The sequence below is a fragment of the Cenococcum geophilum genome (assembly GCF_001692895.1).
Source record: "Cenococcum geophilum 1.58 unplaced genomic scaffold K441scaffold_70, whole genome shotgun sequence".
Classification (NCBI taxonomy): domain Eukaryota; kingdom Fungi; phylum Ascomycota; class Dothideomycetes; order Gloniales; family Gloniaceae; genus Cenococcum; species Cenococcum geophilum.
In genome coordinates this window covers 1-16,318 of record NW_027137628.1, presented here as the reverse complement: position 1 = coordinate 16,318, position 16,318 = coordinate 1, and the positions used below count along the sequence as shown (strand labels likewise).

General features: G+C 39.8%; 1 protein-coding gene across 1 annotated transcript; it reads left to right on the top strand.

Annotated features, from left to right (window-relative positions):
- Nucleotides 1–13,461: 13,461 nt before the first annotated feature.
- K441DRAFT_739343 (P-loop containing nucleoside triphosphate hydrolase protein) lies at nt 13,462–14,568 on the top strand (the record flags this gene model as incomplete). Its single annotated transcript, XM_067654353.1, has 1 exon — nt 13,462–14,568. A coding segment is annotated over exon 1 (901 nt), but the record flags the coding sequence as incomplete, so codon positions are not given.
- Between the last annotated feature and the right edge of the window lie 1,750 nt (nt 14,569–16,318).

The following is a 16,318-nucleotide window of genomic DNA, read 5'->3' as shown; positions in this document are numbered from 1 at the left end:
ATATAGTCTAAGGTAAGTGCCTATTCTTCTTTAGGGTTACACCTTTTAAGTCTCTAGTATAGGCCTTCGTCTATAAATGTAAGGTTAATTATACTTCTAGCGGATCCTTATTACTATATAATTGCTCTAGGGGGGGTAGCTAGCTTAAGGCCCCAGGTATCTATAGCTTTTAGTAGGCACTCTACCTATTATTTAGCAGTAACGTAGATACCCTCCTACCGTGGGTGGTGGAGGTTTATATCTCCTAATAGGATAGACTCTATGCCTTTAGTTTTAAGTAAGCTTATTACTAATATAATATTCTCTATTTATGGGACCCCTTTAACCCTAGGGTTATATATATTAATAATTTATACCGGTCCTCTATATGTCTAGATTGTTATAACTATAATATCTAGATTAACTGCCTACTATGACTATAAGGATAGGCTGATAGTTTTGCTAACTATAAAGCATACACGTATAGCTGCTTTTAGTTCGTATAGAAGCTAGAATCCTTAGGGGCAGTATGTCGATTATGTGTAGGTATTATAGTACGGCTCTTATATAGTAAGGATATAGTGTTTCTCTAGGTTTAGACTGTTTAGTAAGGGCCTTATAAGACGGTAGTTTGTGTTACTATAGTTATACTATATAATAGATAAGTGGCGGACCCCTAGCGAGGGTCCTTCGCCTCTCTATTATTCCTTACTTCTTCTATTTCCACTTTCTTTAGAATATTTAAAACTTCTATCTCTTATATCTATACCCTAGTTACTACTTATTTTATATAGAGCTTTCTATTCCCATATCTTATATTTCTACTAGCGCTTCTATATCTAAATCTATTATTATTTTTAGTTCTTCCCCTGTTCTTACTAGTTAGCTATATACCCTTTAAGAGTTGGCTATAAATGTTATATTTGCTACGTTAAGTCTAATTCTTAATTGTCCTAGTCTTAAGCTTGCTATAGCTGTCTATAAGGGTCTTCTTATAGGGCGTTCTCTCCCTTGTGTCCCCTATGACCCTTATATCCCTATACGGTCTAGTAATATCGCGCGGCGTCGCTTCTGGCCCGTTAAGGCTTGGGATAGCTGGCCTATCCCCCTAGTATTAAAGGTAGGAAACGCTAGAAAGGCACCTACGCTCCCTTAGCTTATTACCTATTATTTCCATTTATATAACCTAGCGTATAGTTATTCCCGCAGCTATTAAGCCCTAACCTTCCGTCTCCTGTATTTAATGTAGTTTTCTCTCTCCCACGCCTTATATATGCTTTAGTGGCAGTTTACGTATTTTATTTAGTTTTAATTTAAGTAGTATCTTGTGTTATGGGGGCCTATATAGTGGCCGCAGTATACCTATACTACGCATATGGATTGGATGTGCCCCTATTATATATAGCGATGGCATTATTTTAGGCAGAGTCTGTAGTTATAGAGCCTTGCGTTATATATAAGGCCATTTATAATAATACCTTTTTAAATAAGGAGTTTTTGCATTCCTGGTGTATATATGCTGATAATAAGGGAGCCATGCGTTTAACCGGCGTTTCCCTAGTAAGTCTTTAGCGACCCTTATATTCTTTTATTATTCTTATTATATGCTTAGTTTATATTTTCCTATTAAAGCTATTAGATTTAGGTAATCTTAAGTTCTAGTATAAGGCGTTCCGTTTGTTTTACTATCTTATATATAGTTACTATATTGTCCGCCTAGCGTCCCTTTTCTACCCTAAGGCTTAGGGGAACTACTAGGACTTTAACTGGGTAGTCTTTATAGAGCACTTTTATGCTAATACGTTCTCCTAGCCTATCCCCTACCCTAACGGCTTATTTCTTTACCTATTAGTCCCTTAGGGTAACTCTAATATCTCCGCTCCTAAGGTATTGGACTATAATAGCGTTATAAACCTCTTTATAAATCTCCGTAAGGACTTCTATTTCTAATTATCCCCTAAGCCCCTCTGCTTTTTCTATATTTAGTTATATTATAATTATATACCTAGATGTTATCTTTAGGGGGGTAGGTTCCCTATGCTATAGACGCACAGCTATAGCGGCCTAGGTGCGGTTTGCCGGTAAGGAGGGGTTTTATTTATTTTTAATTTTGCTTAGCCGTTGGAGGATTTAATTAAGGGTTTACTGGAGAGGCGCCTAAGATTCGCTAGACTAGCGGAGCTATTCTACTAGCTATATTAGTTCGTTATAGCTAATGGTTACTCCCCCGCAATTATAAATACTAGACGCGTCTAATAGGCTTTATATTTTGTTAGATGCCTTCTTAATAGAGGTCTTTCCGCTTTATAGTGTGGTATTCGCCCATTCTTGTTATGGAGGGTTATTGCTAGGCGTGGTTCTGGTGGACGCGCGCGAGTGCGAACCACCGTCGTTTAATGTGTGCCTCCCCTACGATGCATGCATCTTAGGGGGATTCTCTAGGTGTTTTTTAGGGTTCTTTTGGTTGGTTTTAGTCTTTTTAGGCCGGGTGCAGCAAGAGCTCCTTCTTTTCCCGCCTAGAGGTCAGTAGATAAGTATAATAAACCTACCCTATTCACTCGGCAGGATAGTAAGAAAATTATCCCTATATTTTCTATGCTTTATAAATAGGAGGGTATAAGAGGCTTTTACTTATGGCGTTAATTTCTAATTACTCTAGCTTTTGCTTTTATTATATATAAAAGCCAAGGCCTAATACTTAACTAAATAGTTCTAGATATTAAGGAAAAGAATAAAACAGCCGGGCTAACCTATATAGTAATCTTACAAGTTAAAAAGCTTTTAGGGCTTATATTTAAATATAGGTTTAATATAAAACAATTTTAGTCATCTATAAGTAAGACTAAAGAGGTATAATAAAAATATTTTATATAGAGGTAGTAGCAACTACTTATAAACAACTTTTCCTAAATAGGAAATTATATATTAGCTTAGAGGTAAGCGGAGAATATAGCATTTGTCTTAGTTTTCTAATTTTTAAACAGCTTAACCACAAAATCTAATTTTCTAAATTTTAACCCCCCTATTTATCCTACCTTCTTACCACTTCTAGAGCTATTAAATATATATATAATGGTATATAGGGATAATTAGCAGTATTACCAGATTAATATTGCTACTATCTATAGCGTTAATTAATTTTTAGAATTTTTCAATTTTTTTTTAAAGGGCGGAAATATCGCTTATATAAGGAGTTACGTAACCTCTAAGAATATATACTACTTAGGACCGTATATTAGCAGCCACAACTTCTCTATACTATAGTTAAGATTTTATATATACCGCACCTAGAGCTACTTATAATAACTATTACCTATAAATCTACTAATTTATAAATTAAAAATTAGACATAGTTAGAGCTATTAGTAGGGGTTATTAATCACACTCCTTATCCCTTAACCCGTTGGGGTCCTTAGAGAATTCGCTACTAGATTTAACTGGGCACCTACATTAAACCGGGTTCTCCGATTGGCTAGTCCCTTATCAATAACCGTAGGACCCAAATCAACGGATTAAGGGATAACAAAATTTTAGATTTTAGTAATCTAAACTAATAAATTAAATTAAAAGTTTGGAATATCTAAATAAGGTTCTACTAAAACGCTAGCTAGACCCTAATCTAAACCCTTTCTTACCTCATCAGGAAATTTTTTTTTGGGCTCGTTGTTGCAAACGAAAATCGGGGTCTGCAAAACCTGTGTAAGTCGCAATTTTGGCAATTTGCGGCGATTTGCAGCAATTTGCTACAAACACATAGGCTACCTATACACGCGTTTACCCTATCTATGTGTTTATAGCAAATTGCTGCAAATTGCCGCAAATACTAAAATTGCGACTTACGCCTGCAGGTTTTACAGACCCCGATTTTCGCTTGCAACAACGTGCCTAAAAAAAATTCCTAATATAGAGGCTCTGCACGAGGCTCTACACAAAGCTCTATATAAAGCTCTACACGAAGCTCTGCACGAAGCTCTACACAAAGCTCTACACGAAGCTCTATATAAAGCTCTACTCGAAGCTCTACGTACAGAGGCTCTGCACAAGGCTCTACACGAAGCTTTGCACGATGCTCTACACGAAGCTCTACGTACAGAGGCTCTACACGAAGCTCTACACGAAGCTCTACACAAAGCTTTATACAAAGCTTTACACGAGGCTCTACACGAGGCTCTACACAAAGCTCTGCGTATAGAGGCTCTGTACGAGGCTCTATACAAAGCTCTGTACAAAGCTCTACACAAAGCTCTATACAAAGCTCTACACAAAGCTCTATATAAAGCTCTGCATAAAGCTCTACACGAAGCTCTATACAAAGCTTTGCACGAGGCTCTATACAAGGCTCTATATAAAGCTCATATAGAGGCTCTGCACAAGGCTCTATACGAAGCTCTGCACAAAGCTCTATATAAAACTCTACACAAAGCTCTGTATAAAGCTCTACACGAAGCTCTATACAAAGCTTTACACAAGGCTCTACACGAGGCTCTACACAAAGCTCTGCATATAGAGGCTCTGCACGAGGCTCTGCATAAAGCTCTACATAAAGCTCTATATAAGGCTCTATACGAAGCTCTACACAAAGCTCTGCATAAAGCTCTACGAAGCTCTATACGAAGCTCTACATATAGAGGCTCTGCACGAGGCTCTACGCGAAGCTCTACACGAGGCTCTGCGCGAAGCTCTACGTACAGAGGCCCTACACGAAGCTCTACACAAAGCCTTTGTGTGTGCGCGCGATACATTACTATCGGGTCCCCGCTATATTCCCAATAGCCTCTATACGTGCCTCTACCAAGTATACCCCCTATATACACCTAGGTAGCCACCTCATTTTTTACCCTTCCTTATATCCTCCCTACCTAGGAAGACACCAGAACGACAGCCAGCAGACGACCGTCGCCGGAGCCAGACGACCGTCGCCGAGCCAGACGACCGGTCGCCGGAGCCAGACGACCGTCGCCAGAGCTAGACGACGTCAGCCAGACGACCGTCGTCAGAGCAGACGACTGTCGCCGGAGCCAGATGACCGTCGCCAGAGCTGGACGACCCGTCGTCAGAGCCAGACGACCGTCCGTCAGAGCTAGACGACCGTCGCCGGAGCCAGATGACCGTCGCCAGAGCTGGACGACCGTCGTCAGAGCTAGACGGGCCGTCGCCGGAGCCAGATGACCGTCGCCAGAGCTAGACGACCGTTGTCAGAGCTAGACGACCGTCGCGGAGCCAGATGACGTCGGCCAGAGCTAGACGACCGTCGTCAGGGCTGGACGACCGTTCGTCAGAGCTAGACGGCCGTCGCCGGAGGCCAGATGACCGTCGCCAGGAGCTAGACGGACCGTCAGAGCCAGACGACGTCGTCAGAGCTAGACGACCGTCGCCGGAGCCAGATGACCGTCGCCAGAGCTAGACGATCGTCGTCAGAGCTGGACGACCGTCGTCAGAGCTGGACGACCGTCGTCAGAGCTAGACGGCGTCGCCGGAGCCAGATGACCGTCGCCAGAGCTAGACGACCGTCAGAGCCAGACGACCATCGTCATCGCCACACGACCGTCGCCAGAGCCACACGACAACCGTTCGAACGACCAGCCAGCGAACACGATAAACGATTCGATCGATCGATCGAATCAAGGTAACATAGACAGGTAGGCACAGACAGGTAGGCACGGACAGGTAGGCACAGATAGGTAGGCATAGACGGGTAGGTATAGACAGACAGGTAGGCAAGCAGGCAAGCAGGCAGGCAGGCAGGCAGGCAGGCAGGTAGGTAGGCAGATGATTTAGAGCCTCCGCGAGAGGCTTCCCCCTTAACGCCTAAAGTAGATAGCTCTACATTTTATANAGTTATAATATAAATATATTTAAAAGTATACTACAGAAATCTATGGAAATATNTNATAATTTGGTTATTATNTAATATAATTATAATTTATATAGTTACAATTTGTACAGTTTTTACAATTCGTACAATTCGTACAATTCGTACAGTTTTTACAATTCGTACAATTCGTACAGTTTTTATAATTCGTACAATTCGTATAGTTTGCGCACTATTTATTTATAGGGTAGCGTTTTGCCGCAATTTGCTATTAGATGCTGCAAATTTGTTATAAAACGCGCAAATTGCTATTAGGGTGCTGTAAACTTGTTACAAAACGTGCGTTTTGCGCAAATTGCTATCGACCATATACATCTACCGCAACAACGACCCCAAAAAAAATTTTCCTAATGCTATTAAATTCTAAAAATAACAACCTTTACTAAATTAAAAATTAACCTTATCCTTAATAAGCTATCCGATTAGATTTAATAGTTCTTTATTATCTAAGACATAGCTAAAACTAATAAGGTATAGCAGTATATTAACCTATTTAAGAAGAAAAACAATCTTCTAAAGCCAGAACTACTAAATCGGCCTACACTAAGGGATATACTACCTACGGCTATATTAATCGCAAAGCTAGACCTAAACTAGCTTACTATCTATAACTAGCTCTACGCTAAATATAAGGACGATTTACGCGTATACTAGAAGCAAAAATAGGCTATAAACAATATTAATAACTATATCGTTTACACTATATCGGTAGCCTACCTTTCACTTATTAATAGCCTTAGTAGTTAATTATATTAAATATTTAAGGTGTCTCTACTACTATAGTAGCCACTACAGTAATAGAGACACCCTATATTTTGGTAAGCAATTAAGCCCATCTTATATAAGAATCTTATACTATTAGTACTTACTAAATCATATACTTATAGGGCCTCCTCCTATTTATAAATACTCCCTCCTCTATACCTTCCTTTCTTCTTTTCTTCTTCCCTAAAAGAGCTAGAGGTGCTCTAATACTCTTCCCTAATCCCTACTAAGGGATCTATTAGTTAACGTGGTAATATAAATAGCATTAGACGATAAAACAGGCAAGAGAGGATAGGAAGGATGGAGGAGCCTCTAGTATATGTTAGTTAAGCAATATTACTAGCTATATTATAGCTGCCTAATCTCCTATACTTATAGGCCTCCTCCTATCTATAAATACTCCCTCCTTTATACCTTCCTCTCTTCTTTTCTTCTTCCTTATAAGAGCTAGAGGTGCTCTAATACTCCTCCCTAGTCCCTACTAAGGGATCTATTAGTTAATATAGTAATATAAACAGTATCTAATAAAAAGATGGGTAAGAGAGAAGACAGAAAGGACGGAGGGGTATTTAGTAGGTATTAGTTAAGTAATATTAATGTCTATATTATAGCTGCCTAATCTTCTATTTGCAGGCCTCCTCCCATTTATAAACACTCCCTCCTCTATACCTTCCTCTCTTCTTCTTTCTTCTTCCTTATAGGAGCTAAAGGCGCTCTAATACCCCTCCCTAGTCTCTATTAAGGGATCTATTAGTTAATATAGCGATATAGATAGTATCGGACGAGGAGATAGGTAAAAGAGGAGACAGAAAGGACGGAGGAACCTCCAGTAGGTATTAGTCGAGCAACGTTAACAGCGGTTTTTATTACCTAAAAATTGCGTTATATAATAACATTTAGGAACGTAAATATATACCCCCGTCCTATACTTATACTACTACTGGATATTCTAGGTTTCGTACTTAGAGCTACTTATAATAGGCATTCCTAGGAGATCTACTAGTTTAAAGCTCTATAATTAAACATTATTAACGTTTTATATAGGGGTCGTTAATTAAGCTCCCAGGACATAATTTTTAAAGTTTAACGCTATACTAATATCACGACCTTCTTACAGTAGCCGAGCTACCCCTAATCTCCTCCCCCTTCTTCCCCCTCCCATTACTCGGCGTTAAGCTATTATATTATCGCCAAGCTATTACGTTATTATACATCCAAACTAGATAGGCAATAACGTGGTTACTTAATTATATCAAACGTCTCTATATATAGTTATATCTCTTCCTATACACGTATTTAATCGAGTTAGGGTAGTAGACTTACTTTAATCCCAGCTATACGGCAATTTAGTTATTAGGTATTAAAAATATTTAGTATATAAAGCTTTAAATTATAATTATAATCTACTATATCAGATCCTATATAGAGGGCTCTATATTAAAGCTCTGCAGTCTAAATATATACTAGATTTGTAACTAATATAATCCTTAAGCCCAGCTTAAGTAGGGCGCCTTAGTTACTATAGTAGATCCCTACCTAGCAGTAACTAAGGCGCCTTAATCTTACTACTACTTCTAAATTAAGCAAAAGCTCTATATAGGGGGTCCCCAGGAGGTCTCCCCCTAGAAAACCTTATCTCTATATATATTAATTAAAGTCTATATAATAAAGCTCTAAAATTAATTGGCTTATTACTTATAAACTTAGGTCAAAATTTACGTTAGGGGATCAACGTTCCGCATGTTAAGTATTTTGGTAGGGGGATATTAGTACCGTACATTGCTTTGTAAGCGTGCATTGCCTAGCAGTCTCTTCTACACGAAGCTCCGCATAAAGCTTTTATATAGAGCCTCTATAGTAGAGCTGTTATATATAAAACTATTATACGCAAAGCCGTGCACAGCCTCTATATATGGAGCTCCGTGTAGAGCTTTGTATAGAGCCTCCGTATATAGAGATTTATATAGATCCTTATATAAAGCCTATATAAGGCTTTTATACGCATAAAATAAAATAAAAATAATAAAAGAGAGAGGAGACCTAGTAGTTTAAATTTAGTGACTTTTATTTCTTATTATCCTCCAATTCCATAATCTAATCCTTACCCTCTAGTGCTCCTCCTACTACCGCCGCTATAGGTTAAGAATTTTTATTATACGCCGAATATCGAGCCCTATAATCCCGCCACTTGTAATTTCTACAGCACCCACTATAGAACCCTAGGAGACTCTAACACTTAGTAAAGGGGTAAGGGCCTACTAGACGATGCGGAGTTGCTATATAGGCCTTATAGAACTAGTATTAATTAGCTCTCTACCTTATATAAGTAATATAGGTTACTTATAGTTATATTTAGAGATCTACGGCTCTAAATTAGAATTGCATTTATATATAAAGGCCTCCCTATCCATACCTACTTCTCCGATATACCCCCTACCTAAGCCTTTATATTAATTGCTAGTAAAGCTTCTACCCTTTTCTACTTATCCTAAGGCTAGTTAGTTATATAAGTATATTATACGGAGAGGAGAGTATACTTATAGTATAGCATTGCTGCCAGAGAATCTTTTATATAGTAGGACGAGAAGTATACTAGATAATTGTATTTCCCAATTCCTAATAAAGGATAATATTAGTAGTATTTAAACTTATAATCTATTAAATTTAAAGTTAGTATATATTTACATCCGCCACCTACGCGCCTTAAGTGGTTACCTTTTACCTAAAAAATATTTTTTATATATTTTATGCCCTTTAGTATTATATAATGTATCTCTTATATACCTTCCCTTATACGACTATAAGAGAATACTTAAAATCTTATAAGCTGCCCAGTCCTTTACGCATTTTAATGCCTTAAGTATTTATAGAGTAGTTTTTATACAATCCTATGGAACACGACGTTAAGAACCTAAAAATACTCTCTTTAGCTTATCGCTTATTCTAGGTATTAAAAGAACTTTAATTGTAAGCTATAAGAGTCGTGGAAATCTTATATACTAAAGAGGCTAGTTTTACTATTAAATAGCTGTTATACGACTATTAAGCGGAATTGGATTCTTGTTAATATAGTTATTAAACTTATCTAGACTCTATGGACGAGTATATTTTAAATAGTACTAAAGATAAGCCTTATAAAAGGCAGAGAGGTTTTCTTTAGGCTTTAAAGGCGACTTTTAAGTTTTCTTAGTTGCGTACAATATAGTTAAACCTAAAAGTATTACTTTCTTGCGGAATCTCTCCTAGAGCTTTTATATGCTAAAGAGCTTCTTTTCTCCTTTAATGGTAATATAATCGTTTTGATCTTTTAAGAAAGCTATATAATACTTTAGGTTAAGAACTCGTGCTGCTAGATAGTAGGGAGAATTATCTAGCTTCTTAATATACTTTATAAGCTTTTCCTCGGCATATTAGAGTTAAAAAGTTATAAACTTATTTTTAGCCTTAGTAGCTATTACCTATAAGAAATAATTAGCTAAAGAAATATTAAGGGTATTAACTAATTCTAGAACCCTTTCTAGTGTTATATAATTTCCTTAAAGAAATAAAGTTGCTTTATGGAAAGATTAAAGGAAATCACGAATTATATAAAGATATATTTATTCGCTTATTAAGAGGATATTATTTTTTAAGTTATCCTTATAGTGCTTTATATAGAGTTAAAGCCTAGCCTTTACTTTATCCTCTAGAGCTATATATAGCATAAGAAACCAGCTATTCTATTTTATACGATTATTAAGAGGAACTATTTTACTAGCACGTTTAATAAACCATTTTATACAGTTAGCTGAGCTACGGATATAAACGATATAGTTATAAAGCTTCCCCATTGGCCCTATAATATTTCGTATATTTTTACCTTTTTTACGCTTTTTATCTAATGCTAGCTCTAATTCTTTATCCTTCTTTTTCTTTTTTTTTTAACTAGCGGTAGTACTTATTATACAATATCCTCCTCTTTTTTATCTTCTTCTTTATTCTATTTCTTATCCTCTTTATTATATAAGTTTATAAGCTTCTTATCCTTTTTTAAACTAAATAGAAAGGCTTAAATAATAAGATTAATAACGTGCCCCTAATAGCAAATTCTTTAATGCGTTACAATCTAGTTAATTTTATACTTAAGGCTAAGCTATTAGCTAATCGTACAATAGAGAATATTATTTAATCTAGTATTATCGCTAATAAGAGCGCCAATCTTTATTTTAATGCTATACTCAATAAAAATCGGACGAAGTACCTTCTACTAATCTATACCGCTCTAACTAGATACTATATAAAGGGCAATTAAGGAGCTTTGGTATTTATCCTAGATATTAATAAAGCTAGCACAGATTCTAAGAAAAAGGGAATAACTTAGAGAGGCCTAGATATCTACAGTAAGGTAAATATTTATTTTTATAGATTAAAGTACTTTTTATATAATATCTTAACTCTTAGTAAAGTATTTAAGAATCTAGGCTATAATTGTTAAGTAGTATATAGGGATAATTAAGGGTGCTTCTTAATTTAATGCTTTTACAAAAGTATAAAACTCTAGCCATTCTATATATAAGAAGGGAAGCCGTTATATAATAATTAGATCTAAAAGTGCTTACTTTATAGTATTTTAATATATTATACGCTTTAGAACCTTACTCTTAAGACCTTAAACTTCTCTTTTTACTAAAAGCTTTTAATATAGTAGTAGTTCTTTGATTAACGTCTGATACGGATCCTATCTAGGCCCACGCAGACTACTCCGTCACAGGGGGAAAACTTATATATTTACAGGAAGAAAACCCTGCAGTTTGGGGGAGGAAAAACCCTATGAGCTACCTCAGTCGGATAAAAAACCCCGATTTGCCATGTCCGCACATAGCAGCGGCCCTGCGGGCCTACGGCTACGTCCTGTACCGCCCTCCTTGGATTATTTGAACTCCTTGGGAACCACTACTTCCTTCTCCAGCTTATCCAAAGCTGGGGTTCACTACGTCCCAGCTAGGCCTTGCCGATCGATCGCCGTGTACTTGTTATTTCTCCCATATCTTAACCATCCCCTGTGTGCTATCTCTTGTTGACCATTGCCATATACGCCATGCCTCCCCCCCCCCCTAAGGCCTATCGAAGACGTAAGGGGGATTCATCCATAAACTACCACTATACCAAAAGGCGAGCGGGACGTGTGTGTGCCTGGGTATCTTTTGTGCCTAGGCCCCAGTTGCTAGGCCCTCGCCAAGGGTTACCACTCCTCGAGAGGAGACAGGAAAACCGTACGGTATTGTCCAGGCTGCCAGGTAGTATTCGGTAGTTGATAGCAAGTGACCGCATACTCCGCGGGCGATTGCCCTGGGGGTTAAAAGGGGCCGTATATTTGCTCGTTGTTTATTCGCATTCGTTCGTTCGTCAATATAAGGTCGTCGATGCTTTCTGTTGGGGGTCGGGGGACGTTTAGATTCCATCTCATATCCGCGAGGATTACACAGGGTTGAATAAGAGTGTAGCAGTTGTCTACTAAGAAGGGGGTACCATTAGTAGTGGTTTTCGAGATCTCACCATCCCATGNGAAAACTTTTCACTACCCCCCACGACGTTTCGACCACCACCACCACCCTCCTACCCGCAGCTGTGCGACGTCTCTGCGTTGGCTCTACTGAGTCCGAAGACCAGCAGGTTCGTAGGCCTCACCACGTACAGGTGCAGAGTCCGATTTCGAGGACCAAAAGCTTTTAATATAGTTCTAAAAGAAATCTCTCCCCCTAATCTTTTACTATTATATACTCCTAATTCTCTACTAGATTCTATTTAATATTATATTTTTTAAGATGGCCTTATATTTTAACGGTTAAGGAATAGTGTCCTTTTAGGTCTTAAGGAGGATAGTATTTATAAAAGTAGCGTTTCTTTATATAGGCCTTTTCTTCCTTTATTGCCGTATAAGTATATTTATAAATTAAGGAGACTTGTTTTAAGATCTGTGTTATATAAGTAGTTAGAATTAAACCAGTATTAGCTTTAGTTTTAACGCTACTTAAAAGGATAGAAAGTGTGTTAACTTTAAAGGAATTATTATCGTTAAAGTTTTTGGGGTAAGTTTTACTAGTACTAGCTATATTTATAGCATCGTATAATAGGGGGTAAAGGTTTTGTTTTGTAGTTAAAATTTTACGGATATCCAGATATTATCCGGATATTATCCGATATCCGGGCTATCCTTAGATAGGATTATTATCCGCCCGACCGGATAGGATAATTTATCCTCCGCAAGTCTGTCGATAAAGATTTGGACCGTGTACGAGCACTAGAGGACCAGAACACCAGAACAAAGGCTACGCAGGACTCGGTTTGGCTGCAGCGTATGTAAAATACCGTTCTGCAGAAAGGGTAAAAGTTAGTAATCTAATATTAAATAACTCAACTCCCTAGATTAAATATACATACACGCTTTCTATAGTAATTATTGAATATCACTAGTTTCAAATATCTAAGCACTGGTAATTGATCCTAACCACGTGATTGGCTGGTCCTTATCGATAACTTCTGGACGGATACTAGCGAGGCTACCACGTGATTGCAGGAAGCTCCCTGTGAATGTTTGTCTCAGCATGGGACGCCGGATAAATCCGGCCCGATGGCACTAAACCAGTTTAGGCCATCTGTCCCTGTGTGGTCTGAGACACTTTGGCCGACGTTTGTAAAGCACGTCGCGATATCCGCATGGCTGATATTACGGATATTCACTTCTTATTCTTACGACAAGTTTAGGCAGCTTGAAAAATCCATCGATTATACACTAGGCTCCGGCGAATCAAATGGTCTACGTAAGAAGTCTCCCCGCCTTCCCGTTCCTGACATTAATTTCAAAATAGCCGTGACGCGGTTTGCCAAAGTGAACAATCAGCAATATCCGCACCAACGACGCGTCAATCTCAACCACCCACTCTCCATCCATTATATCCATAATCCAATGATTAAAACCCATTAAGATCTATCTATTACAACGTGTTTAAGTCCTCCCTGCCTTTATCCAACCCTCTATTCTCCCTCTGCTGCTTTTAAGCGCTATCCACCAATGCCTCCATCAAAGCGAATAAGGCAAAGAGGTCGCAAACCACAAGCCAGTCAAGCAGATCAACAAGCTGGCAGTACGCAATGGGCTGGGGATTATATTGAAATGGATCCCCAGCGGTCTCCACGGCTATATAGCCTGCGGAGGGAGCTACCCCAGCTTATGAGCAGCTCTCATGAACTTCAAATAAGCAAGCTAGATGAAGCTATTGCGGAGATATATCCGTACCGCGGTCATACGGAGCAGCTCGAGGCCCTGAGGGTGCTGATATTTGAGCGGCGAGATCTCATGCTTGTGGCAAAGACGTCTTTTGGCAAGAGTATGATAATGCAAGCACTACCATGTCTTGTACCTAATGCAGTTGTTATTATTGTTCTTCCACTTAACGCGATTGGGTCAGAGCAAGTAAAAAAGATTGCAAAGCTACCTTATGTTCGACCTGTTCATGTGTGGGAGAAAACAATATCCGCCGAGCTGATTGAGGATATCCGCACGGGCAGCTACACACATATCCTTATCTCCCCAGAGCTTTTGGTTAGTGACAAGCTGCATAAGGTTCTGATAGACCCGATATTTCGTTCCCATGTTGCCCTTGTGGTGGTTGATGAAGTACACCTGCTTGCTGATTGGGGAGAGACCTTCCGTATAGCGTACACACAACTCTTTAAAGTACGTTCAGTCTTAGTTGATAAGCCTTGGTTTGCATGTACCGCAACACTAGACCCATCTACGTTTCGGACTGTATGCAAGCTGGCTGGGTTTAAACCTAATATACAAGTTATTAAAACCCCAATCGATCGGCCGGAGCTAAAGATTATANGGAGGGTCATGACCGCGCCAGAGAAGAAGGACTTTCGAGCTCTTTACTTTACTATTGCTGCTGCTCCAGTGTATTCGCACACTGCTAGTAATAGTGACCGAGGAGAAGGCGAGCAATCAAGAAGCCGCTTAATATCCGCACAGCAGACATACCGCCAACAGTTCGATCAACTTCAGCTGATTCCAAAGACGATCATCTTCTTTGATTCTAAGGAGTGGATAGCTGCCTGTCGTAATACTATTCGCAGCTGGTTGATCCATCGCGGCTACGATGCTGCTGTTGCTAGAGAAGCGGTGCAGAGCTACCACGCAACGCTTGCGGATATTGACAAAGACCGCTTGTACGCCGAATACGCGCGCCCAACGTCTCGAATTCGAATTTTCGTTGCATCAGATGCAGTAGCACACGGTGCAGATGTCCCGGATATCTACCGTTCGATCCAATATGGAATGCCTCGCCACAAATCCTGTAATATGCTGGCACAGCGGTTTGGCCGGGCAGGCCGAGGAGAAGGCCTCTCAGGCGAAGCAATCTTTATGGTTGAGAGCCGCTGGCGGGGTCCTTGCGATGAATTAGGTGGTTCTAAGCATACACAACCTCAGTGTATAGGCGATCTTCGCGCAAGCGCGCTGCGCAATGATATCCGCGGGCGACAAAACGCAGAGACTGCGGATATTGCGGGCGATGCTTCATCTATAGCGTCAGTCAGTACTGAGCAGTTGGTAGATACAAGAAGCGGGCGTGGGTTAAGCCCTGGTGGTTCTACAGTACGCCTACCTGAAGAGCTTATCGTACCGACCCTACGCCCAAAGAAGCGGTTGACTAATGCGCAGTTGCGTGGTAAACTGCCGTTCACCCTATGGCGGCTAGTTAATGAGGATCAGGTATGCTTACGAGCAATACAACTTACACACTATGGAGACCCACAGTCTACTGTTAGTAAAGACTTGTGTTGCAGTAACTGCAACCCAGCAATATTCATGGATTGCGAGTACGATATCCGCACTAGCCATAGTGCGGATATTGCGAAAACCCGCCGGGAGCCTATGTTAAGCAATATACAGAAGTGGTTTACGCAATGGGCGGAGGCCAGGTATCAGGATACATTATGGACGCCTACAGTTAATTGTGTTATACCGGATAAGCAGCTTTGTCGCCTCTGTAACATAGGGTGGGTTCCAGATGCGGCATCATTAAGGCAAGCAATGCCTGAGTGGGATCCTGATATCCTCGGTGAGGAGCTTCCGTCCCTTATTAAGCTTTTAGCAGATGAGGAACGAAAGCAGAAACAGAAAGAAATAGGGCAACTCTCAGGTTCTTCTGGGTTAATTATGCAGATGTCAGAGCGGTTTTCCCAAGCGTTAGAGCAGCACGCTGCTGCGGATGAGCGCTTATCACAGGCTCTTATACGGGCTTCGCAGGTTTCAGATAGGAGATTTGAAATATCAGCGCCGTGGCAATCAGCGCCTCACTGTGGCGCTGATATATCGCAGGCTAGTCAACAGTCAGCCATAGACCTCTTGCCAATAACTCAGGAAGAGGATGTACCTATGCCTTCGCCAACTCTTGGGTCTCCAGCTCCTACTCCTCCATCATTACCCTTATACCAGCCGTNAGATACATCTATGCCGCCAGCAACCCGCCAGTTGGATACGTCTTTATTGGTACCGCAAAGGCGGTCGGCGCGATTAAACAGAGGCAAACGTATGCGAAGAGCACTACAGGAAATCAACGGCAACGCCAATTAGTATACAGCGGGCTAATATTAGGCGAGGTTAGTTGATATCAGGCGGGGTTAGCTAATACTAGGTGAGTTTACCTTATATCCGCCAAG